General features: G+C 47.2%; 1 protein-coding gene across 2 annotated transcripts in view; it reads right to left on the reverse strand.

The window, feature by feature from the left end:
• The window catches only part of gpr137c (G protein-coupled receptor 137c), a 31,941-nt gene that overhangs the window by 4,707 nt on the left and 1,741 nt on the right, over positions 1-25,493 (reverse strand). The window contains exons 1-5 of one of the 2 annotated variants that reach the window (XM_062523592.1): positions 8,404-8,663; positions 7,966-8,015; positions 3,646-3,874; positions 3,182-3,331; positions 470-595 (exon numbers count right to left, since the gene is read on the reverse strand). In XM_062523592.1, the coding sequence (XP_062379576.1) occupies positions 470-595; positions 3,182-3,331; positions 3,646-3,874; positions 7,966-8,015; positions 8,404-8,439 (591 nt within the window). In that variant the 5' untranslated portion in view covers positions 8,440-8,663. Of the gene's footprint in view, positions 1-469; positions 596-3,181; positions 3,332-3,645; positions 3,875-7,965; positions 8,016-8,403; positions 8,664-25,493 lie in introns of those variants that run through there. The other variant, XM_062523590.1, reaches the window with a different exon arrangement.

Raw genomic sequence — 25,493 nt, forward strand, 5'->3', positions numbered from 1 at the left:
CACAGAACTACACCAACACATACTGTAGGGCATATATTAAAGGCACAGTCCAGATCAACACACAAGAACATTGCACATTAAAGGCACAGTCTTCAGTTCACATATCTTTACAGCTAGAAAGTTAGAGGAGAGAGAGGAGAATAACAATAACGACGTGGAAACAGCTTGATGAATTATAATCAAGGACCGAGGCTGTAAGTGGATGGATAAAGACAGGTAGAAACGCAGACAGACAGACAGACAGTGTCTAAAACTAGCAACCAAGAAGAGCCATTGACTTCGGGGTCGAAGTGCTTCCACTCAGTATTGACAAAGTTTGTGCCTTTCCATCCCGGGTAATGAACAATATCTGACAAAAAGACGTTGGCTTCCGCGTAGACACAGCATGCTTTCTCTGGGCTATCTACTCAGAACCGGTATTGGCAGGTCACGCTGGAGCAGGAAGTGAAGGAAGCGAGGGGGTTCTCACCAGGTTCTGATTGGGCCGCTGCACCCTGAAGAAGAGCACGACCAGGCTGGTGGGCAGCAGCTCCCAGAAGAACAGGATCACCCCGAAGATGATGTACGCCTCGCCGCTGATCTTGTCCACGTCCGCCTGGGAGGACCATAGAAAACAGGCACGCACGCACACACACACACACACACACACAAGCATGCGCACGCATACACAAACAAGCATGCGCACGCATACACACACACACACACACACAAGCATGAGCACGCATACACACACACACACAGGCATGCACATGCATACAGATTCACACAGACACACACATACAGAAATACACATGCACATACACACACACATACACACACGCATACAGATTCACACACATGCACACAAGCATACGGATTCACACACACACACACACACACACACAGACAGATGGAGAAAAAGACAAATAGAGAGAATATTGGTTATAAGTGTGAGCCGTTGTGTTTCTAAATACTGTCAAATTGAGCTACATCATAGTACTAAAAGCCAGATTTCATTGCCAGACTTCCTGTTCACTAAATCCAGACACCCTCTACTACAATAACAAACACACAGACACGTTCAGACACAAAGACAGACACAAAGACAGACACACAGACACAGAAACCTATGCGGCTCTTGCCAACAGAGACACAGACGAAAAACACAGCAAAAGGCTGCGGTGAGACCAGCGGCACAAACAGACAGATTGACAACAAGCAGAACGTCACGCGAAATGACACTTTGCCCAGTCGAGCTGCTGTGACAGAAGCGCCCTGAGAGAAGACAGAAGCATGCAAATCAACATCAACAACAACAACTACTGATGCTGCCTCAAGACAAACAGACACACCAACAGACAGACAGACAGACACACACACACATACACACGGAACTGGAAGGTATGTAGGCAACACAGGCAGGCAGGCAGATAGACAGACCTGTACACACGCACAAACACTCATGCATGTACACGCACACACACACACACACACACACACACACACACACACACACACACACACACACACACACACGTTTGCAAGTGCTAGCGGACATCCAGAAACACAGACAGACAGACAGACATACAGACAATTACAGTTACAGGGAGGCAGGCGTGCAAAACCATCAGAAGGACTCAGACAAACAGACAAACAAACAAACAAACAAACAAACAAACAGACAGCCAGACAGCCAGACAGACAGACACCCAGACAGACAGACAGCCCTGGGGAGCCAGACGGCAGGCCAGAGAGCAGAGAAGCCCCCTCTGGCTGGGCTGCAGCCTCTCTCTCTCTCTCTCTCTCTCTCTCTCTCTCTCTCTCTCTCTCTCTCTCTCTCTCTCTCTCTCTCTCTCTCTCTCTCTCTCTCTCTCTCTCTCTCTCTCTCTCTCTCTCTCTCTCTCGCTCTCTCGCTCTCTCGCTCTCTCTCTCGGGTGAAGCCCAATCTAGGTCAGGACCATCACGCCTTTGGCTGCACTGCCGCCTCTCCGCACTGGGCTCTGCTGCGCTGCGCTGGGCTGTGCTGCCCGCCCGCCTGCCCGCCCGCCTGCCCGTGTTATTTATAGGCAAACAAAGACCTTTCCCCCACAGAGAGCCTGGCCGCCTAAATCCCCTGAAATGGATTGATTCCCCGGGCCAGGAGCTCGTGCGCGCACACACACACACACACACACACACACACACACACACAGATCTGGGCTGAAAACACTCCGGTTTGGCTAAAGGCTTAACATCCTGCTCTACCGTGTCCAGTTGAAGGAGGGGAATACCAACAAATATACCTAGTCATGATTACATCAGTCCATCTCTCTATCCCTCTATCCCTCCTCTCCCTCTCTTCCTCTTTTCCCCCTCTCCCTCTCTGTCTACCTCTCTGTCTTTTCATCTATCTTTCCACTCCCCTATATATCTGTCTGCTTCTTTCAACCACAAAATGGCAAAAGAAGGTACTGTAAAAAAGTAAAACCATCAATACCCTGTGTGCACACACATACACACACACACACACACACACACACACACACACTAACAAATGCACATGTGTCACATTACATCCACATATCTCTGTTGAGGTATTAAAATAACATTGGAGTGTAGAGAGAGACTGACACACACACACAGGGGGGCGCTAGCAAGCTAATCAGCACTGTGATACAGAAGAGTGCTAGCTAGCAGGCTAATCAACACTGTAATACAGGAGGGCGCTAGCAGGCTAATCAACACTGTAATACAGGAGGGTGCTAGCAGGCTAATCAACACTGTAATACAGGAGGGCGCTAGCAGACTAATCATCACTGTGAGATTAGTAATTATGTCTGAAATGGGCTGGAATGGCAGTCGCCATTTGGGCAGAGAGGGGTTCAGAAGGGCTTTAGTCTCACACACACCCACACACAATCTCTCCCTCTCTCCAGTTACCCAACTATCAGTTTATGTGCAAGTGACGCTTTTCCTCTTCCCTGACATATAACTCTTTCAGTTCCTAGTTTTATATGGGAACACGGGAACTGAAACCCCCAACATGTCCGTCATCACCATCATCATCACCGCAAACATATACACACAAAACTCAATCTGCAATTCTATTCACCATCAGAACGCCCATCATCTTGTTGAGCGCAACTTTATCAGTCTCAGCATGTGCTCAGCTGCGCCCCCTAAAGGTGAGGAAGAGGCCCTGTGGTTCCCAGGGGAGTCTCACCTGGTCAGAGACGTTGTACCAGCCGTAGTTGAAGGGACTGGGTCGGTCCTCGGGAGACAGGGCCACCACCACCAGGTTGTAGCAGGCCCGGGACGTGTACAGGAGGATGACCGCCACGCCGATCACTGTGGCCTGGCACACTGACGTACCCTACAGACACACACACACACACACACACACACACACACACACACAGACACAGACATAGACACAGACACAGACACGGAGAGACACACACATAGAGACACAGACACAGACACACACAGACACACAGACACACACACAGTTCATTTCAGGAACTTCAAAATAATGTTAAACTCCTGCCACACTTATAATATGGAGAATACTGGTGCATGCCCGCAACACCTGGTAACACACTATATAACAACACTGTAGGCAGTTTTGACTAACATGTAAACGCCACCATTTTCCAACTCAGTGTGCAACACTCGTGATTATCTTACCTTGGACTCCAGGTAGACGTTGGCGGAGGACATCTTGGCGATCTTGAAGATGCAGACGGCGAGCGAGACGGCGCAGACCACGAAGAGGCTGTCGTTGATGAGCACGCGGGCGAGCACGGCGTCCTTCATGATGCGCTCAGCCACGCCCAGCTTGACCATCACCGCGCACGTCACGTTCACCACCAGGAAGAACCCGCTCGCCAGCAGGAAGCCCAGACGCAGAGGCACCCTGGAGGAGACGAGGAGGAGGAGGAGGAGGATGAGGAGCGCTCTCACACTCATGCACTGAAGCACTGGGGAACCCTTTCAAACTCATATACTGAAGCATTGGGGAACTCTTTCACACGACAGCACATTCACCAGCAGGAGGAGGGTTCACAGTCACTCACTGAAGCATTGGGGAACTCTTTCACACTCATATACTGAAACATTGGGGAACTCTTCACACTCATATACTGAAGCATTGGGGAACTCTTTCACACAACATCACATTCACCAGCAGGAACTCTGGAGGAGATGAGGAGGGTTCACACTCATTTACTGAAGCATTGGGGAACTCTTTCACTGCCCTTCAACCAATCCTGATGCACCGTCCCCCTGCTTCCCCCTCCCTGCTCACAGTCACCAGCAAATACAGAAATCCTCAAAATCTCACACATAGCATTTAAAATGATCAACGTCCCCACCCCCAGAGCTGGCTAAAGCATGCCTAGCCCGTGTGACGTGAGTAAGCAGCCCAGACCATCCCCTGAATCAGTTTTTATCCTCCTCCCATCTGGCCTAACTGGATACGGAGTACTAGACTATACGGACTATAAAGCCAATAGGGCTTATGCGGAACGTCAGAGGGCTACAGCGGAAAACAGGTCCAAACACATCCGCTTTTCGAGCACTAACGTTGATTATGACACATACACAGCAAAAATAATGATAAATAAGCAGGTCTATAGGTCATGTTTAAAACATTATGTTTGGATCACTGATTTTGCTGGATAATCAAATCAGTGTTGTTATTATCTTATATTGTACAAAACAATAACATACAGCCAGATAAAACCGGATTTAAATTGCAGTATTTTAGTTGACAATAGCTTAATTGCTGTCTGAATCAATGTTATCACTCGATAAGCTGATGTGATTAGACCTGTTTTCTGGTGTAGCCTTCTGACGTTCGGCATAACCCCAATTACAAGAGAGGCTTTGTCCCCTCCGCCATCCCTGCACTTAACAAGCTCATGTAACATTCTTCACCCCTGTAATGTTATCTGTCACGCGGCCTCTGTCTATGTGTTTTTCTGTGGTGAGATGGGTGTGAGAACAGAGTTTTGCTATTTGTCATATGTGGGAAAGTATGTCTGCTGATTGTCGTGCTGTTTCTCTCTACATGTTTTTCTGTGGTGGGGGGGTTATGTGGGGAGAGGGTTATTGTCATCTGTTATATGTAGAAGAGGATGTATCCTCATGCTGCTTTGAAACCTCTGATGTGTGGAAAAGATTATCCAATTGGGACAACAAAGAACCTAACTAACAAACAAACTAACAAACGAACTAACTAACTAACTAACGTCACATTCTCCACCAGGTTACCCACACGTAGAGACACCCAGAAGGAGACGATGAGGGTTCATACTCATTAACTGAAGCATTCGGTAACTCATTCAATTCAAGCCCAGGTTCTGGCGCTTTCTTCATCAATTCTAATATTTCAGTTCTCAAACCAACAGAACAACAACCTGTCCTCTACTGTAATGGTTTCACTATGTCATACCACAGGCTGCCCATCGTATGTATGGGTTGTGTAAGCCTTCAAACTTCATGGTCATGTAATACTGGTTCATATAAATTGGTTCAAATAGATCTCCTTTTGGATGAGTTTCATACAAGGTCGCACTAAAAGCAACCTCAGAGGTATGTGGTGTGGTATAATGTTCATTTGGTGTTACCCCCCAGAGATAATTTTCTGACAGGGGGCTCTTTTGAATGGTAGCTCTAACAAGCACAGAAAACCTAGGAAGGAGGCTTCGCAACAATGGAAGAAAAGGAGTAACAGTTGCAGAGGAGTCTCTATCTACAGAATTAATGGACAAGACAGAGGCAGAGAGGAGGCTCCTCTGCCAAGTCCATTATTATTCATTGGTCTAGAGATGAAAAGTGAGGAGAAGAAAATAGTGGGGGAGGAGTAGAGAGAGAGAGGGATTATAGAGAGGCAGAGAGGAGAGGAGAGGAGGTGAGGAGGTATAGGGAGGGGAGAAAGAGATGAGGAGAGGAGGAGAGGAGGGGAGGAGGGGAGAGGAGGATGAAAGGGCTTGCTAGAGGAGAGGAGACGAGACAAGAGCCGTCACGCTCAGCCGTGACCTGGTTAAACATCACACATCAGGCCAGCACCATCATTACATATTAAAACAGCACTTCAGCTCACGCTATATGTGTCTCGTGTTCATGTGTGTGTGTGTGTGTGTTCACCACATGAGATACAATCATCACTGCACATGACTATATGTTCTCAGACGTATACAGGCTCATATGGCTGGACCAGGAGAGGAGAGGACACACACGTAGAGAGGAGGGGTGTAGGAGAGGATGGAGAGAGAGGAAGAGGAAGACAGGACAAAAACAGATGGGATTGAATGAGAGGAAGAGGAGAGAAAGAGAAAGAGAGAGAGAAAGAGGAGTGGTGAGAGGAAAGGAGAGAAGAGAGAGAAGAGGGGAGAGATGGAGTTCGACCCCTCAGTGAACTCTTTAAATCCCATCAATCTTAATGCATCACGTTTCACAAAAATCATCCCCATGCAATATTTCTCCCTATATCCCTATATAATACCATATATCTCCGCGTATAGACTTATCCCACCTAAAGAGATTAAGCAGTAAAGCTCCCACTGTTCTCAAACATGCCCCCAAACACAAACACAGTGTCCAATTCTAGAGTGATCAGGAGAGCAATCCTTCCTGCTTTGCCATCACAGACCCGATTACACATGTCGTTTAGCACCCCTAAGTCCACTGGCAGACTGGGAGCACTGACTCCCTCCTTTAACTTCGTCTACAGGCAGAGTTCAGCCTTGGCTCAGACCGCACCCCCCTCCTCCTCTCCGCCCACACACACACACCCACGGACAGACAGAGACACACACACACACACACACACACACACACACACACACACACACACACACACACACACACACACACACACACACACACACACACACACACACACACACACACACACATTGCCAAAAGCAGGAGGGCTATCCAAGGCTTGGGGGGGATTTGATCTCGCGGCTCTTCACCCCTCATCAGCCACTAATCACTTGATCAAAGCTCTGATTTGCACAGATTGCGGCTTGCGGATCAGAACGGAACAGAATCCGGGGGCAGGGACGGGCGCAGGGGCAGCGGGTGCAGTTGGCACAGATTTGCGGAGGTTCAGAGGGTTCCGCGGGGTCCGAGAGCGCGGCGAGCGTGGTGTGTCGGCCGGTCTGCCTGGGTCCTTTGAAATCCCCCCCCCCCCTTCCTCACTTCAGACGAAGCCGTGGTGAATGACTCAACCCCTGCGCAATACACCAGCACCCCCCCCCCTCCCCCCCCCCTCGTCCTCTGATCGCCGTAGCGGCCCTCCTCTGAATAATGTACATCCAACACCAACACCATGAACTCCCTGCTCTCTCTAACGCTATGGAGGCGTTTAAAGCCTTCCAAACATATACACATATACACGTATACATGACACATATTTCTCGTGGCACCACACACACTCTCAATGTTTTTTGATTAGCGGTTGCATCTGTCTGCATTGTCACCCTCTTGTGCTACAGGCCACTGTGGACACAAGCGCCTGCTAAATGACTCAATGTAAAACTGAATATCTATTGAAATGCAATCAACACTGATTTACAGAGTAAGAGTACTGATCTCCAAACAAAATATAATTACAAAACAAAGAAGACAACAAAATAATCAATCAAACCCAGATGACTAACTCACTCACCATGGTGAATGGCAGCTCATACAGTATGTGTCCGTTTAAGGGTTGCTCAGGAAACGGCCTCCCCTCCCCCAATCATCCCTCCGATTTATCTGCTCCCAATCAGGTCCTCTGCCAAGTGACCCCCCCCCCCCCCCCCCCTTCATCAAGCCTCAGCCACAGACAGCAGAAAGATGCAACTCAGCACAGATCAACCCAGAGGCCCCAATTCACAAGGCATCTTAGGACTACAAGTAGTCCCTGATGAAGGGATTTAGGAGAAACCCAAAGTCAAAACAAACATACAAACAAACAAACAAACAAACAAAAAAAACTAAGTGCAGATCACTTACTTGTATTTGTTGAGTTCCGGTGAGTACTTCGCTTTGGCTTTGAACATCACCTGCAAGAGAGAAGTAAAGAGAGGGAGAGGAAGGAGGGAAGGAGGGAAGAGAAAAGAGGAAGAGGGTAGAGGCGTAGAGAGAGAGAGAGAGAGAGGTTTATTTCTTGGTCATGTCTTCATACTCATACCAATACAACACATATAATATTAACCCTCCCACCCAAACACACACACACACACACACACACACACACACACACACATACAGACATACTGTACACACACGGTGCCTACTTCCACAGAGAGAAAAGAGAGGGACACAGAGAAAACAAGAAAGAGAGGGAGAGAGACACGACAGAGAGGGAGATTGATGCAGATAGAGGGGAGAGAAAGAGAGGTAGAACTGTAGTGCTACTGGGTGTGCCCCTCAGATGGGAGATACACACACCGTTGTGAAGCGTTTCTCTGCGCTGCCTGCCTGCATCTTTGGGGCTAGAGTGAGTCTATTCCTCCACTAAACCACACGCTTCTCTGGCCTGCTTTTGGACATTTCTTTTGAGGGCTTTGTCGGTCAGGCCAGTGGGAAAGACAGCATTATGCAGGAGCTGTGGACACAATCACTTACATCTAGAGATTAGAGGCCAAATTTATCTCTCTACCGAAAAACAAACACACACACACACACACACACACACAAGTGTATGTACGCACACAAAGGCGCACACACACACACACACACACACACACACACACACACAAGTGTACGTGCGCACACACAGGCACACACACACACACACACAGCTGGCTCTTTAGAGAGCCTGACTCAAATCCAAATCACAAATCTACCAAATGAAAAAAAAAGAAACCATCTTTCCGCCCTCAAGCATAACATGCCCAAAACAAATCTCCAGCCATTCCAACACTGCCTAGGTTAAAGACACACGGGATGCCATCCAACAGGCACAAGCAATTCATCTGTACACAAACAATGGAGATTTAATACAAACATTCCACAGTCATCTAGCACAGACGCTGCTGCTGTTGTTGTTGTTGTTGGTATCATGGGCAGTACTGCGGACATTTGCATAGGTTGTGTGTGTGTGTGTGTGTGTGTGTGTGTGTGTGTGTGTGTTTGTGTGTGTGTACCTTGGTGAGGGGACTGTGAGTGTGTGTGAGCGTGTATAGTGTGTGTGTGTGTGTGTGTGTGTGTGTGTGTGTGTGTGTGGTCTGCATGGTGTGTATGTGTGTGTGTGTGTGTGTGTGTGTGTCTGTACATCCCCTGAGGTGCAGACACAGACACACACACACACACACACACATACACACACAAGTGCAAGCATGCACACACGCTTACGCGCGCGCGCACACACACACACACACACACACACACACACACACACACACACACACACACACACACACACACACACACACACACACACACACACACACACACACACACACACACACACACACACACACACACACACACACACACACACACAATCTTACACCTGAGTCGTGCCCAGCCGATCACTGAGCTTTTTGGACCTCTTGACCATCTGTCTCGGAGAGGCCCGGGGACCGTTACATCACTGCGACTACAGAAACGTCCAGAACAAGGTCAAGCACATTAGTCCTCCACAGACAACGTGTGGCCTCTCCTCCACGTCTCTCAAACGCACAACACACACACTTGTTGTGAGAGCCATGAAAGCCCCAGTAGCTGCCGTTATTTCAAAGAGCGAAGAGAGCGAAGGCTTTTCCCAGGCAAATCCTGCATTTGCATGTGACTGAGGAAGAGAGAGAGAGAGAGAGAGAGAGAGAGAGAGTGAAAGAGACAAAGGCAGCTTTCTGGGACTTGATGGCTTTCTTGAGTCCCCTCTATTTGAAGCTAAGACATGTCTGTCATGGTGCAGAGACTTTAGAGGGTTTTTAATAGCAATTCAAACACGGTGTGTGTGTGTGTGTGTGTGTGTGTGTGTTGGGGGGTGGGGGGGCAGGCACAGTATATACTAGACCCAAGAAGCATGCATCTATTGTGCAACTTAAAACTTTTTTCTCTTTACCAAATGTGTTACACAATAGACTTAGTCCGCCACAGGGCTTACAGGGGGGGACACACACTCACACAAACATTCACTCGCTGACACGTCCTATCATTTGGCAAACAACTCACACAAACATTCACTCAGTCACAAGTCTTGTAATTTGGCAAACAACTGTCAAATTCACACCATGTGCTGAAACTCCCTTATGGTCTCACGCTTCTTTCTATGCGGCCCGTCTCGTGTTTGTTAAAAGGCAGATGAAAAAGAAAATAAGCAGGATCCTAAACACACACACAAATAAGGATTTAAAACACAATTTTGCACTTTTAAATTTTCTGCACATTTAAATTGTGTGTGTGTGTGTGTGTGTGTGTGTGTGTGTGTGTGTGTGTGTGTGTGCGCGCGCGCACGTGTAGGCTACATATATATGTTTGCTTGCAAGCTGAGGAGAATGGGCCCATGTTCTGGAGCAAATGCTATAAAACCATAGTATAAAACATGAGAAGTGGCTGCAACATTAACGTCTCTGCCAAAGCTAAAAGCTAAAAGCTAAACTAGCCAAAGCTAAACTAGCCCAAGTTAATCTGCTTTCCTCATTTCCTCATGTTCCAAGCCCAGAGACGAGAGGTACGGCTGGGCTGGGGGTAGGGTGATCATAGAGGCAAGTGTGTGTGTGTGTGTGTGTAGTGTTTGTGTGTGAGGGGGGGGGGGGGGGGGGGTCGTGGGGGGTCAGCAGGATTATCCAGAGGAAGGGCTACTTCTCCCCCCAACCCTTTTGGGAGATAACAGAGACAAAGCAGGGCAGGGCAGGGCAGGGCAAGGCAGGGCTGATTGAGGCAGAGAGGGGACGAGACCAGACAGGCCACAAGAAGGACAGCAAGCTCAGGGCCATCTCGTCATCAGGGCGAGGGCCTGTGGACAGCAGTGTGGGGTCAGGTGGACAGCACTGTAACATGGGGTGACCAGACGTCCCCGGTCTCAGGAGACAGTCCCCGTTTTTGGTTGCCTGTCCCCGGGAAAATACAGAAAAACGACCTATGTCCCCGTTTTTTTTTAAAGATAAAACTTGTATGTAATTCAATCAGATTCAAACTGAAAATGTCCCCGTTTTTGGATTTGGACATCTAGCCACCTTAATGTAACAGTAAAAACTGTATCAGATGCTGTGTTTGTGAGTTTAGGTCATGTTGTGCATCTGTGCAGGCCTCTGCTGTTGTGCCCATATTGAGGAGACACAGCCAATATGCAGTGGAGTTAAATGGAGTCCATACAGCCAATGGAGCATATTGTCATTATTAAACCGCCGGCTCTGGATTTCAACAACTGACATTTTAGCATCAGGCCCCACACCTCAGTGGTTCACAAGCAGTACATTGCCAGAGGGGTGTATTGGATGAACCTCTGCATCTCCGCACACAGAGAGAAAACAAACACACACACACACACACACACACACACACAAGCAAAAAGTACACAAACACATGTGAGACTTATATGCCACTGGTGTTAGAGCCGGAGCGAGCTAGGAGTGTTTACGCCAGTGTCATGTAGCCGATTTGCTTGTGCCTAGCGGAGCTGTGCTGCGCTCCCCAGGGCTATGAAGAATTCATGTGCGGCACAACAGAGAAACGCTGACCAAAATAAACAGCACCGCGCGCGGCCTGGGTGTCTGCTCCCAAGAGAGGGCAGTCGAGAGAGTGTGTGTGTGTGTGTGTGTGTGTGTGTGTGTGTGTGTGTGTGTGTGTGTGTGTGTGTGTGTGTGTGTGTGTGTGTGTGTGTGTGTGTGTGTGTGTGTGTGTGTGTGTGTGTGTGTGTGTGTGTGTGTGTGTGTGTGTGTGTATAGATGTCTGTGTTTGTGTGTGGGTGTGAAGTGTGTTTGAGTGTTATTTGATGTGTGTGTGTGTGTGTGTGTGTGTGTGTGTGTGTGTGTGTGTGTGTGAGAGAGAGAGAGAGAGAGATGGCCATTTCACAGTAGATTCAGGAGAGCTTAAATGCCCCTGAGCAATCTGCCTTCCCCACAAGAAGCTCCTCCAAACACACTAAAAGCCCGACAAACAAACACACAAACAAGCACACAAACAAACACACTCCAACACACACACATACACACACACACACCACAAAGACCCACATGGGGAAAAAAAACAGGTCAGCTTTCCCAAGACCAAGAGCGAGAGCGTCAGTCTCCCATGACTTGTCCACTAAGCAGCTGACCTGCGAGTTCTTATTCTCTCTCATCCTGACTGCCATGAGGCCCCGGGGTGACCCAACGTTATGCTCATGAGTAAACAGCACCGAGAGGCCTGAGCCTCAACGTGCATCTACCGGCGTGTGTTTGTGTGTATGCAAGGGGGGAGAATGAGACAGAGAAAGAGAGAGTGACACAGTATGTTCAGTTTTATGTAATCTGCACACAAACACACACACACACACACTCACACACAATGTGACAGAGGAAGATAGAGAGGAGAAAAAACTGAAGTCCATGTAGCTAATAGCAGATTAACTAAAGAATAGTGAGAGTGTGTGTGTGTGTGTGTGTGTTAGTGGGGGTGGCAGAGAGAAAGAGAGAGAGAGCCATAGACAAGACTAGAAGTGAAACGGCAACAGGAAAGAGCAAGCATTTTTGTAAACAAGAGAGTGCAAAACAGGAGAGTGCGTTTTTGAGAGCGAGAGTGGCAGGAGTGTTTTGATGGCTCATAATAAAAATGTGAACTCATGACTGATGGAGGCAGGTCAGTCTCAAGTCTCAGCAGGTCAGTCTCACACAGTAGGACTGAACAGAACTGCTCACTGGCTCTAGCACAGGGCAGGGTGCCCAGAGAGAGAGGGGGAGAGAGAGAGGGAGGGAGGGAGGGAGGGAGAGAGAGAGACAGAAAGAGAGAGGGAGAGAAAAAAAGGAAAGAGGCAGAAAGAGAGAGCGAAAGAGATAGGTAGAGAGAAAAGGAGATAGAGAGACAGGAAGAGGGAGGGAGGGAGTGAGAGAGAGAGAAAAGGAGAGACAGTAAGAGAGAGAGAGGGAGAGAAAGAGAGAGAGAGGGAGAGAATGAGTGATAAACAGAAAAAAGTGCAAGGGCATGGGAAAGATCCCACTGATCCACTGACCTGCATGCAAGCTGCTGCTTCAGTAGTGTCAGAGAGAGAGAGAGAGAGAGAGAGAGAGAGAGAGAGGGAGGGAGGGAGAGAGAGAGAGATAGAGAGAGAGAGAGAGGACACAAACATGCAGGAAGTTGTTTTCTACCGGCACAAGAGGAAAGTAAGGATGAGGCGACCATGGTCTGGCCCATGGTAACCATGGTAACCACATTAGATTGTCGTGCATGCATAAGCCGAGAGAGCACGTAAACTTGGTCACCCAAAACTTGGTCTGGTTCTTCAAAATTATTTTTAACTTATGACACCCACATCAGCTTTTTTTTTTCTTTTTTTCTTTCCCCTTCAGTCATGTGCCGTCCGTGACACACCGCACACACCAGCGGCTGCGCGAGTTCAGCCTTGACTCATCACGCTCGCTCGCTGTGCATTTCTCCTGCAATCGCTTCAGCAACAAGCGCTTCAACACAACAAGAGTTCCAGCAACAAGAGTTCTTTCTCATAACAAGCTACTTCACAGCCCACAGGCCAATGCACAGTTAGTGCACAGCAGCGCAGAGCAGAGCAGAGACGGTCTTCTCCTCCAAAACGTGGCAAATGGTGACGGTGTCTGAGGGTCAACCCCTCGCCTCGTACACCTCTATAGAGACCATAGCCTACTGTCGGATAACTCCATGTGAATCTTAACACACACACACACACACACACACACACACACATGCACACACAAATCATGAACATGCATACGCTTGCATATTTGCACTTTCTCTCTCTTACACACACAAACACACAGGTAGAAACACAGCTGAAACCACACAACCACACACGCACACACACACACTGACAAACACACGCCTATAATCTCACATGATGCCTGTCCAGAAGGAAGTGTGACTAATGATTCCTCACACGCAGCGAGGCCTTCGGAAAAGGAAACCTTTCATTAGACAGCAGGCTCCCGAGAGGCCTCTCACGGGGCTTCAACTCATCTCTAGTGTGTGTGTGTGTGTGTGTTAATGACCCATCCTGTCCCCTCCCGTCTGTCTGTGAAACTTTTAGTCACCCACGCCCTGCGTTTCCTACTGTATGTATTCTAGTGTCTGTGGCTAGGCTGAATACTGTAAGCGTGTTCCAGACACCTGACTGGACATGTACTGTATTGAGAACAACAAAAACACTGTGTGGCCAACTTGTATTTAGTGCTATAGGGAGGCACGCCCAAATAGCTTTTTGAGTTTTTATTTACATTTCTTTACCACTATGGATTACATATAGCTATTTTAAAAACACTACTTCATCCAGGTGCTTACATGCCTAGTGTGTGTGTGTGTGTGTGTGTGTGTTTTGTTTGTGTGTGTGTGTTTGTTTGTGTGTGTGTGACTGTGTGCATGTTTGTGTGAGTGTGTGTGAGCTAGACCAGTTGCTCACTCCAGGAGAGCGCTGCCAATGCAACCCTGGCCTAGTTACACGTTAACAAACACTTGACTGCACACTGCACAAACAAATAAACACACACACACACACACTGATCAGGAAGACAAACACGAGATATGTCAGGCTACAGGCCTCAGGCTTGACGGCTGAATCTTAAACACCTGAATAATTTCTCAGTCTGGTAAATATGCACTCAAATACTGCAGGCTTGCTTGTTAGGACAGGAAACCGGGAAAATATCACATGTAGCTACAGTGTGCAGGAGGACGAGGAGAGGAGAGGAGGTGTCAGTGATTAGAACACTCCTGCAGGGACTGAGTAGACCCAGCAGCAGGAGAGGAGGAGAGGAGAGGAGAGGAGAGGAGGGGAGGAGAGGGGAGAGGAGAGGAGGGGAGAGGAGGGGAGGGGAAAAGAGAGGAGTGCCTCTTGTTCTGGTTCCTAAGAGACGGAGGGCTTGTTCAGGGCCTCTTAAACGGCAGCTAGCACGACCAGGGCAGCAGAGTTGCTAACACGGAGCTTAGCTAGCCCAGACAGGAAATTACCCGAGTTTCAGGCCTCTCTCTCTCTCTCTCTCTCTCTCTTGCTCTCTCTCTCTCTTGCTCTCTCTCTCATGCTCTCTCTCTCTCTCTCTCTCTCTCTCATGCTCTCTCTCTCTCCCTCCCTCCCTCCCTCTCTCACGCTTTGAGGAGGGAAGGGCTGCTTGAAACCGGACTTACTAATCACGAGACTGCACACAGAGGAGGATTACAGCTGCAACAGTGAGAGGCTGGTGAAGCAACACAGTAGAAATCTCACCAGCGAGACCTTCCAGACTATCCACCTACAGGCAAGCTTGGCTTACGCCCACAGATATTTAGATTCCTCCCAATCAGATCTAATCAGCAAATATGAGGAGGCCAAGAACCATCAGAGTGAACCATCTGCAGCAGCTTCACTGCCCTTCAAGCTTTCAAACATGCAATTCACTCTTGAAAAGGGTTCTTGGGGTGCTATATATAGAACCATGCAGGCTTTAGAAGAACCCTTAAGGCCAGTTCAAACACAAGATCCGCGACGAGACGAGCTGCAACATTCTAAAAACCAGCAACGTTCTAAAACTCTGCAACTAAGATTTGACATGTTGAATGTTTAGCGACGGCTTGCAACTGCTTGCAACTGCTTGCAACTTTTGATTCACACCGCCGCAACTGCTCTCCGCAACCGTCTCAGACCGTCGCGAATCTTTGGTTTGAACTGGCCTTTAGGGGTGGTGTATGAAGCATGCAATAGAACCATTTTTGGTTCTTTAAAGCACCTTTTTTTCTAAGAGTGTTGGCTCAGAAGCGATCACTTTCAGAGAAGAAAATCATAGGAGTGGGTTTAAAAACACTGTGACTGAATGGGAAGCAGTACAGCAGGGGGCTCCAACAGTTAGCTCACAAGCTACCAGTAGCTCCCCACCTGTTTCCAAGTAGCTCTCCAAAAGGTTTGAGGAAGATGTTCATAAATCTGATAACCCAGTCACTTGGGAAACATGTTCAAATTCCTATGAAATCAAATTCACAGTCTACACAGAGAGAAGGTAAATGAGTTGAAAGGAGCCTTTAAAAGGCATACAAATCTTATTCAGCGGTTTTGGGTGGAGATCAGCTATGTGAATAAACGGCATGCTATACTACTAACATAAAAGCTCTCGGTCATATCCATTTTGTCAAAGTAGCTCTCAGAGGGGAAAAAAGGTTGGAGATCCCTGCCCTACAGAGTGACTGCAGAAACACTTCAAACATTTTGAGACTTCAGTGTCAATGACAACGTGTCATTTGCATACCCCTGTGACAGCTAGCAAATGCTAGTCATTTCTTTCTGTAAAAGAACATTGCTTACCATGGCATGACTTCACATATTGCTCTCTCTAAGGACAATGCTACCCATGACACCTCTGAGGAGTACTTTAACATCAAGTACTTTGAAGTAGTAGGTCTCTGGGGCAGAGAACACATGCTGCTCAACCTGTTTGCCAATCAACTTCTTTTATAGCCTACTAAGTTCTAAGTTCCAAGTTCCAAGTTCTAAGTCAGCAGAATGTCTGATCTTTTCTAAGTGCGCAGATGCATATTAATGATCGTTGTGCAGTCATGAACAGCACTCAACAGCTGGGGCTGACAGAGTTTAAGCTGAAATAAAATCAGGAAGGTTCCTTGAAAGATTGCTGTGTTTATGCATACTAATACATATTGTGTGTATGTATGCATGTACGGTATGTGTATACATGTATTGTATGTATGTATGTATGTATGTATGTATGTATGTATGTATGTATGTATGTATGTATGTACATGTATGTATGTATGCATATACTTGTTTGCAAATATAGTTAGTATGAAATATAGAAACTAGACATACTGATGACAACCCATGCAACGATGAACTCGACAGACACCTTGAATCTGATCAGAAATGAAAGCCAGAGATAAAAGACTTTTCAACTCCTGCGTGCCTCTGTGTGTGTTTTTGTTCATATTTTGTGTGTCTCTCTCTCTCTATGTGTGTGTGTGTGTGTGTGTGTGTGTGTTCATTTGTGTTTGGCAAACAACCCCTGTCCCTGGTCTCCCCCAAGTGAGCCGTATAGAGTGAGTCATAATGTATGTCACATGTCTCTCACAGTCCCAACGTTACACAAACTCTTGTATAACGTCTCTCTCCAGCCCCGCGAGCACACTCACTCTGCAGGAACACAGCATCATTCCCACCCATGGATATCTACAGCACAGTCAAGGGGAATATACAGCCATTTTAAACTAGGACAGAAGGAGGGAAATCTACGGTTAAGGGGAATATACAATCATTTAAACTAGAGGAGAGAGAGAGAAATCTACACAGTTAAGGGGAATATACAGTCAGGGTTTCCCGCAGCGCTTTCCTGCTAAGGCGGCCGCCTTAACAACACAGGGCTGCCGCCTTAACTAGCGTCTTCAATAAATAAATAAATAAATATATTATGTATAGTGATATTCGCCGTATTACTCTGTCATGTTTTATCCCTGTCATTCCAAACCGTAGCCGCTAGTCTCCCTTCTCTGTAGAACGCATAAAAAAATTAAACTTTTTCTAATCGAGTTGGCCTATGCGCACAGGCGACGCGCTCATTCAGCATGAGTATTTGATATCAGGTGCCACTGCCACGCATATCTCAGAGTGACTGCGAACACAAATAGCCTAAACCTAGCTAGATTTGACGACTCTCACAGGAATGGTTCTCCGGTGAATCTACCAAATGTATGAGATGAATGGCATAACACTTTTGAGCGCTTTATCTTTTTTTTTTTTATCACTCGTCTACTATGAATGCATAGCCCACTGCATCTTGTAATTTGTTGTGACAAACACTTGTGCCATCTAGCCTACAGCTAACAACAACTTGTGACGGCTATTCATTCACGTGTTGTAAAATACTGAAATTGTCTGAGGTTTACACAGGCTAGTTTAAACTTCAACTGTAGCTTCTTGTCTCCCATGCCAGTTTCATTCATCCCGACCGGGCGGGACGGGTTCGGTTTTGCTGAAATAACTCCTGAATGTTTTTGTTCAGAGCTGAACATGCAACTGTAGGTAGGCTATTTGACAGATGACAGATTTGGTTGCTAGTGACAAAATATTAGCGTTCAATGCGGTACGATCTCGCTAATTATGTTTTAAAAAGCATTAAAAACGTTCCGGCTCTCTTGAGCAACAGGCACGCACAATATACAGCTTCAATCAAAGAATTGCAGCTTTAGGCTACTAAATCACAATTCACTAACTTTACCATACAGTCGCAATGTTACATTTTCATACAGTTTCATCTTTATTTCATGGTGTATTCAAAAATATCCACCATTACAAATATTCTTGGTTTTAATAGAATATTATAATATTGACTGGCTTTAAAATATATCCTATGGTGCTATGCTGAGCAGTGTAAAGGTTTTGAAAGATACAAAAGGCCCTGTATTGGAGTTGTAAACTTACACTTTTAAGGTATAATATTGTCTAAATTGTGTTAATGATGTTTAATTGGTTGCTGATACAATTAAATCTGATACAATGAATGTGAAATCCAGGTATATTGCTGTCATTAGTGTCAAAATTCAACATTTTCAACATTAATGAAATGCTGACAGCCTACTAAATTTTTACTTCAGCTGACCTCCTTGTCTTCAAGTAAATCAGAAAAGAAGTTATTTAGACAAGTGTGTGCAAGACTGCTCCTGTAGCCAACAATCCCCTCTCTACCCTTTGGGAATTGAACTGTTATATGATCCTTGGTGATGTAAATGATAAAAACCCCTTTCTTTGGTTGGTCTTGATGCGGCCTTGACTCCTTTAAGACTCGGTTTCGACTCAGACTTGCTTCCTAAAAGACTCGGTCGTTGTCACTCTACAGTTAAACCAAGGGTCTTAACCCCCCCCCCCCCCCCCCCCCCCTTCCCATCGTAGGGCAGTGGCGGCGATGCGGCAGGGACGCTACGGCGACGCCCCCTTCCCCTGGACAGACACCACCTTAACTGACAAATTTTCTGGGGGAAACCCTGTACAGCCATTTTAAACTAGAACAGAAGGAGGGAAATCTACGGTTAAGGGGAATATACAATCATTTAAACTAGAGGAGAGAGAGAGTGAAATCTATACAGTTAAGGGTAATATACAATCATTTAAAATAGAGGAGAGAGAGAGGGAAAACTACAGTTAAGGGTAATACAATCATGTAAACTAGAGTGCAGAGGGAAATTTACAGTTAAGGGTAATACAATCACCTAATAATTAGAGGAAAGGGGGAAATCTACAGTTAAGGATAATATAATCATGTGAACTAGGAGAGAGAGGGATATCTACAGTTAAGGGTAATACAATCATTTAAACTATTGAAGAGAGAGGACAATCTACAGTTAAGGGGAATACAATCATTTTAATCTAGAGGAGAAAGAGGACAATCTATAGTTGAGTGTAACACAATTATTTCAAACTAGAAGACAAAGAGCTATACCCATGCCTGTAGTAGTACTGTAAATCTACTTCTACTCTAAATCTACTCTTCAAAATCAGCATGTGTTAGAGAGCAGTTCTGCTTCTGGCCAAGCTGTTATTAAATCGAACGACTTGCTTTCATTTTCTGACATGTAGATTTATGAGGTCCGACTCTAATGCTTCTGACTGTGACGGTAAGGAGCGGCCTCAGTGCCAGATCTCTGGACCGAGCCGAGGTGGATTCTACTGGTGCCCCACGCCATCAGAACTAAACAAACAAAGTGGCCAAACAGATTACTGCAGCTGGGCCTGACCTGCTTACCCTTTTCTTGTGTGTGTGTGTGTGTGTGTGTGTGTGTGTGTGTGTGTGTGTGTGCGTGTGTGTGTGTGTGTGTGTGATGTAGACCGGTTGGTCGCTCCAAGAGAGTGCTGCCAATGCAACCCTGGCCTAGTTACATGTTAACAAACACCTGATTGCATACTGCACAGGGCTTCTAATTCCACATGAAAACACACATGCACGCGCACACAAACACACACACACACACACACACACACACACACACACACACACACACACACACACGCAAACACACACAAACAAACACGCACATTCTGATTGGGAAGAAAAACATTAAACATGCTAAGCTCACAAAACACAGGTCAGTGAGTGCACAGTCTCAATCAATCAATTTGATCTCAATCAAAGCACATACTGGGCAGAATGATTAATATTTGCATCAACACAAAGCTTGATCAAGAGAAGAAACATCGAGCATGCTCCGGGGAGATCCCACATGTTTCAGAATGCAATCTAAAATATATGCTTAGTAGTATCAGGCCAGTCTGATAGATTACAGTTTGAATGTTGAGTCTATACCGAGTGATATTGAGTATATGTCACTGTGCATAGCTTTGGCCACAAATGTGAACACCAGCAGACATGGCTGTCCCACAGCGCACCATCTCATAAAGAAACCCCTGTTGTTCATAGCATACCTTGGGGTCTAATTAATCTCTAAAGAAACCTCACAGAAAAAGACAACACACAGAAAAAAACACACATCTAGGCTTAGATCCAGGAGGTCCTCAGAATAAATAATAAAAAAAAAACAAATCCCACACAAGCACACTGAACATATGGCTGACTCCCACACGCTCGGCTCTTCCGCCGTGCAGACTAGCAAACCTCAAAGCCTTTCAGAGTCTGAGCAGGACCTTCAGCGTCTACGGTCTCACTTCCCCTTGAACATGAAGCTACTAACAGGCCACACAGAAATAAAGACGAAAAAAACACCTCAGCGGTCACTCTCTTGTGTCACATTATGCTGGCTGGTAGGTGACCAAACATCACGTAACTTAAAGGTGCACTATGAGATCCTGAATGATGCTACTTCTGTTGACGTTCCACGTAAACAAACAAAACACTACTTTCCAATGCGTGCCACTAAATCAAGCTTCTAAATCAGTTCACACACTGAAGAGGACGGCTTGACGCCGAAACGCGTTTGTTTTTCAGGCATGGTGCTACAATAAAGAATAAAAAGATAAGAACTAGTGAGTGCGGTTCTTTTGCACATTGTAATACGATATTTAACTCGCACCCGAAGAAGGAGATATCTTGGGAGTTTGAGCGCGCCTCTCTCTGCAAACTAAATCAAGTTTTCTCACTGCCCCCAACCCATATGTGCATGCTCATTAACCCCCAACCCCTTCCCTAAACATCTTGTTGGTGTTTGGCTGAAATATGGTTCGTCATGTTATGGTACACAGCCCGTGCCCTTGTGTTTGTTTGACGTTTTACAGCCCCTGTGTTGTCTACAGAGACAGGATTTTTTCACAATGCATTATTCAGGGAGCATGCAGCAAGCTGATCAAAGGGAGATGATTTGAGACAAAAATTAAATTGCCCCATAAACCATGCAAGATCTCATAGTGCACCTTTAATGTTCAGCAATTAAAATAGTGCCTGTTAAAGAGGAACTATGCAGGTTTGGCGATTTCTTCACCGTTTTCTCGTTTTAGGCTTGCAGGTTTTTCTGCAGAGCTTCCCCTACAGCTTTAGCGTGTATATTTTACAATACTCCTCAAACGGTCAGCCTGCCTTTTCATGAGCATGATCGGGAGGCTGCGAGTCTCCGTTTGTCAGTGCACCAGCCCGGTGGCACAAGCTTGCAAGCGTAGTTTGCATAGTTCACCTTTAACATAATAAAGGCTTGGCTTTGAGATTTCCACACCAGCCGTGCTATGCTGTAGCCTGGTTGTAAACCAGACCCTGGAATCTTTCAGATGAAGGGTCTCTGGCCACGAATAATGTAATGGCCCAACTCGAGGGGAGGCACCAAGCTTACATTTGAAAATCTCACTGCACGCAATTGGATAACAGTAGACCAATGTTTACTCTGATTGATTCCGGACTTCGACGCAATTGGATAACACTACGACCAATGTGTACGGAGTTTGAACGATGCAGCGTTGTCGTCATCAGTTTAGCTCGCCTTTGGCCCGCCTATATCAGATACACCGATTTGATTGTTACCCCCGATGGTTAGGGTAAATGTAACTTGCAACATTGCTCGTGGCCAGAGTATCTTACAGACACAATTCAAATTGTGTTCTCGAGAGAACTCTGGATTTCCAGCTATGCTGTGGGTCACAACAACTAACAATATTCAGTGAAGCCAAGGATGCTTTGGGCCTGTGCCTGTGGCTGGATGGGACACATCCTGAGCGCAGAAAAACAACCAGTGGGCTGCGGTGGGTCCCAGCTCCCCAGAGCCGTGATTAGGACCAGCCCAGCAAGGCACTGAAGAGAGCCCATCAACCTGAAGAGATGTAAAAGTCAGTGTTCCGGCTCCCTACAGTCGTAAAAGATCCTAAGATAGCCATCGTGAAGAGGTGGTCACGCTCGGGTCAAAATGGCCCCAATTGCCTCAGTCACAACCAGTGCTCCGTGAAATTGGTTTGACCAGTACGTAGTGGGCATAATAGCACGCCAAGGTGGCTGATTCAGCTTCAAAGTGGGTGCTACCCTAGAAAAGCACTATTTGCTAACATTATTCTCCTCATAGTTACTCACCAACTCACTCCCAACAGAGTATGCTTTCATATAAAAAAAAACACCTGTGCCCTCACCTTCAGAAAGGTATTTGCACTTTAAAAGTATGCACCATTTTAAGTGCCACAGTAGCTCTAACACACTAGCTGCTGTCTGGAGATGCTAGACCTTCTGTCCTGGGGTCAACCATACCAAAGCTCATCGGAACACACCCTACATTCTGGCCCAGAGCCGGCCCACATGAGGGCCAAATCTGGCCGGCCTCTACAGTATGTGCGGGCCTCATCCTCTCCTGTCTGTCTGCTGTCAGCGCTTCCCAAAATCATAGCTTCCCATTGCCAACCAACTAAGTTGCTAACAGGTTAGCAAATCAACAGACAAGACAGACAGTGCACATTAAATCTCCCCCACCCACCCACCCCACACACACACACACACACACACACACACACACACACACACACACACACACACACACACACACACACACACACACACACACACACACACACACACACACACACACACACACACACACACACACACACACACACACACACAGGTTAGCAACTATGGTTTGGGGAGACGCACCCCAGAGCAGCAGCATCAGCAGAAGCAGCAGCGTAGGCCACATGCGAGCGAGACAGCAGCAGCTTAGCCGTGTGCTAATACATGCATGAGGCCAGGCGGCCGTGCCAGAGCTGCACACATGCCACCTCCATTAAGGGAAAAAGCTATTTTATGCAAACAGTTGATATGCGTGGCACACTAACGTGCAACGCTCTGTGCTGTGCTGTGCTGTGCTTCAGCCGTGCCTGAGGGGGAGAGAGAGAGGGACAGAGAGAGAGAGAGAGAGAGAGAGAGAGACAGAGGGACAGAGAGAGAGAGAGAGAGGTTGCTGAAGCTGGAATCTGAAAAATTAATTGGTCATCACTCCTGCCTGTATCCCCTGAGATAGATGGAGGCAGTAGGGGGAGAGAGAGGCAGGGCAGAGACAACTAGTCATGTCAGTACAGAAAGACTCTTAATTTGAATTTCAGAGAGACAAAAAGATAGAGACATACAGTAGAGAGAGAGAGAGAGAGATAGAGAGAGAATAAGTAAGTGAAACAGAGCTGATACAGAAATCCAGAGAGATATGGACAGAGGTGTGGGCGAGACAGGGAACGGGTGCAGAAAAGGGAGTGTAGAGAATAAGCAGGGGGAGGAATAGAAGGAATAGAGGTAGATAGATAGATAGATAGATAGATAGATAGATAGATACTTTATTGATCCCCAAGGGGAAATTCAAGATAACTCATGGTAATCTGCCCCATGGAGCCACACACCTCAATTAGCTTCATGGTGCCGATATTTCACCAGCGCTGCTGACCCCAGCGACCGGCGACCTTTGACCCCATTCTGTAGCCCTGCTCTCCACTGCCAGCCCTGGCCTAGCCTTTAGCCTTTAGCCTCGCCTAGCCTCGCCTTCCTGGTGAGCAGATGCTATTTCTATCGGCAGCTCGGCACGAGCCATCGGGGATTAACTCCACGCATGCCAGCAGCAGCAGCAGCAGCAGCCCCATATCTAGCCCCTCTCATCTCCTCTTCACACATAACAAACAAATAAACAAACAAACACAGAGCCATCGCGTCGCAGCCGTCGCGTTGCTGTGGGTGACCAGCTGGAGAATAGTGTCTAACAGGCTCTGGACCTATTTCCCTGACTACAGACATGAGCGTACCTACAGTATGAGCTATGGGCTTGGGCTGGAGGAATGGAGTGAGGGGGAGGGAGAGAAAGGAGGGGGGGGGGGTGTTTTATTTGTGGCAGGTGAGGAGGGATCGTCATGGCTGCCATTAGACTAATACAAATAAAAACATGCCCCTGCACAGCCAAGTCGGTAGAGAGGGAACAACAAATCAAGTCAGACAGTGCACATTAAACCCCCCCTCCACACACACACACACACACACACACACACACACACACACACTCTAGAGGTCAAATTAGATTGAAGGGGCTCTGTGCATAGTGGCACACAGTGATTTGAACTGCCACACTACGTCATCTGGTGTTAACCGAATCTGCCATTAAATATGCATCTCCACAGAGGCAGATGAGACAAGAGAGAGGATGTTTTGTGTCTTTGTGTTCTCACAGCAGCAGCAGGGCAACAGCAGCACAGTGTCGGTGTCAGAGTGGTTGTCGGTGCAGGGGGCTACTGCTGCTGCTGCTGCTGCTTCTGCTGCTGAATGCCCCTCTCGTCTCTCCTCTCCTCCTCTCTCAACTCCTATCTCCTCCTCTCTTCCCTCATACTCTCCTTTTCTCTCCTCTCCTATCCCCTCTCCTCTCTCTCCCTCTACTCCCCTTCTCTCCTTTCTTCCCCTCTACTCTCCTTTTCTTTTCTCTCCTCTCCCCTCTACTCCCCTCCTCTCCCCTTCTCTCCTCTCCTCTCCTTTTCTCTCCTCTCCTTTCCTCTCCTATCCCCTCTCCTCTCCTCTCCCTCCCTCTACTCCCCTCCTCTCCTTTCCTCTCCCCTCTCTTTGTTGAGATCCACACGGCGCAGGATAGAGCGCGGTGGTGGTGATGTAATGCTCTTGAATGCAGGTGAATCTGATTGGCTTGCGCTTTTCACCGTCGACTCCGGCGGCTTGGGTCTGTGCAGCTGCCGCCGCGCGGCGCTGTGCCCCACTGTTCTGCACGGGCGCTGTGTGTCACTGGCAAAGATGCCCCAGAGAGAGAGGAGAGGACCGCCGACACAGTCAGCTACAAAGAGCCCCCCTCCCCCCGCCCCCCCACCAAAAAAAACTCGGGCCTGGGCACTTCACCCAGCAGCAGACTCTGAACAGTGCATCAAGCCATTCCAGAGCGATCCAACAAAGGCCTTAAATACTAACTAGTTCATACTACTACTAGTTAATACTAGTACAGGGCTC

This window comes from Sardina pilchardus, chromosome 20 (genome assembly GCF_963854185.1).
Source record: "Sardina pilchardus chromosome 20, fSarPil1.1, whole genome shotgun sequence".
NCBI classification, from domain to species: Eukaryota; Metazoa; Chordata; class Actinopteri; order Clupeiformes; family Clupeidae; genus Sardina; species Sardina pilchardus.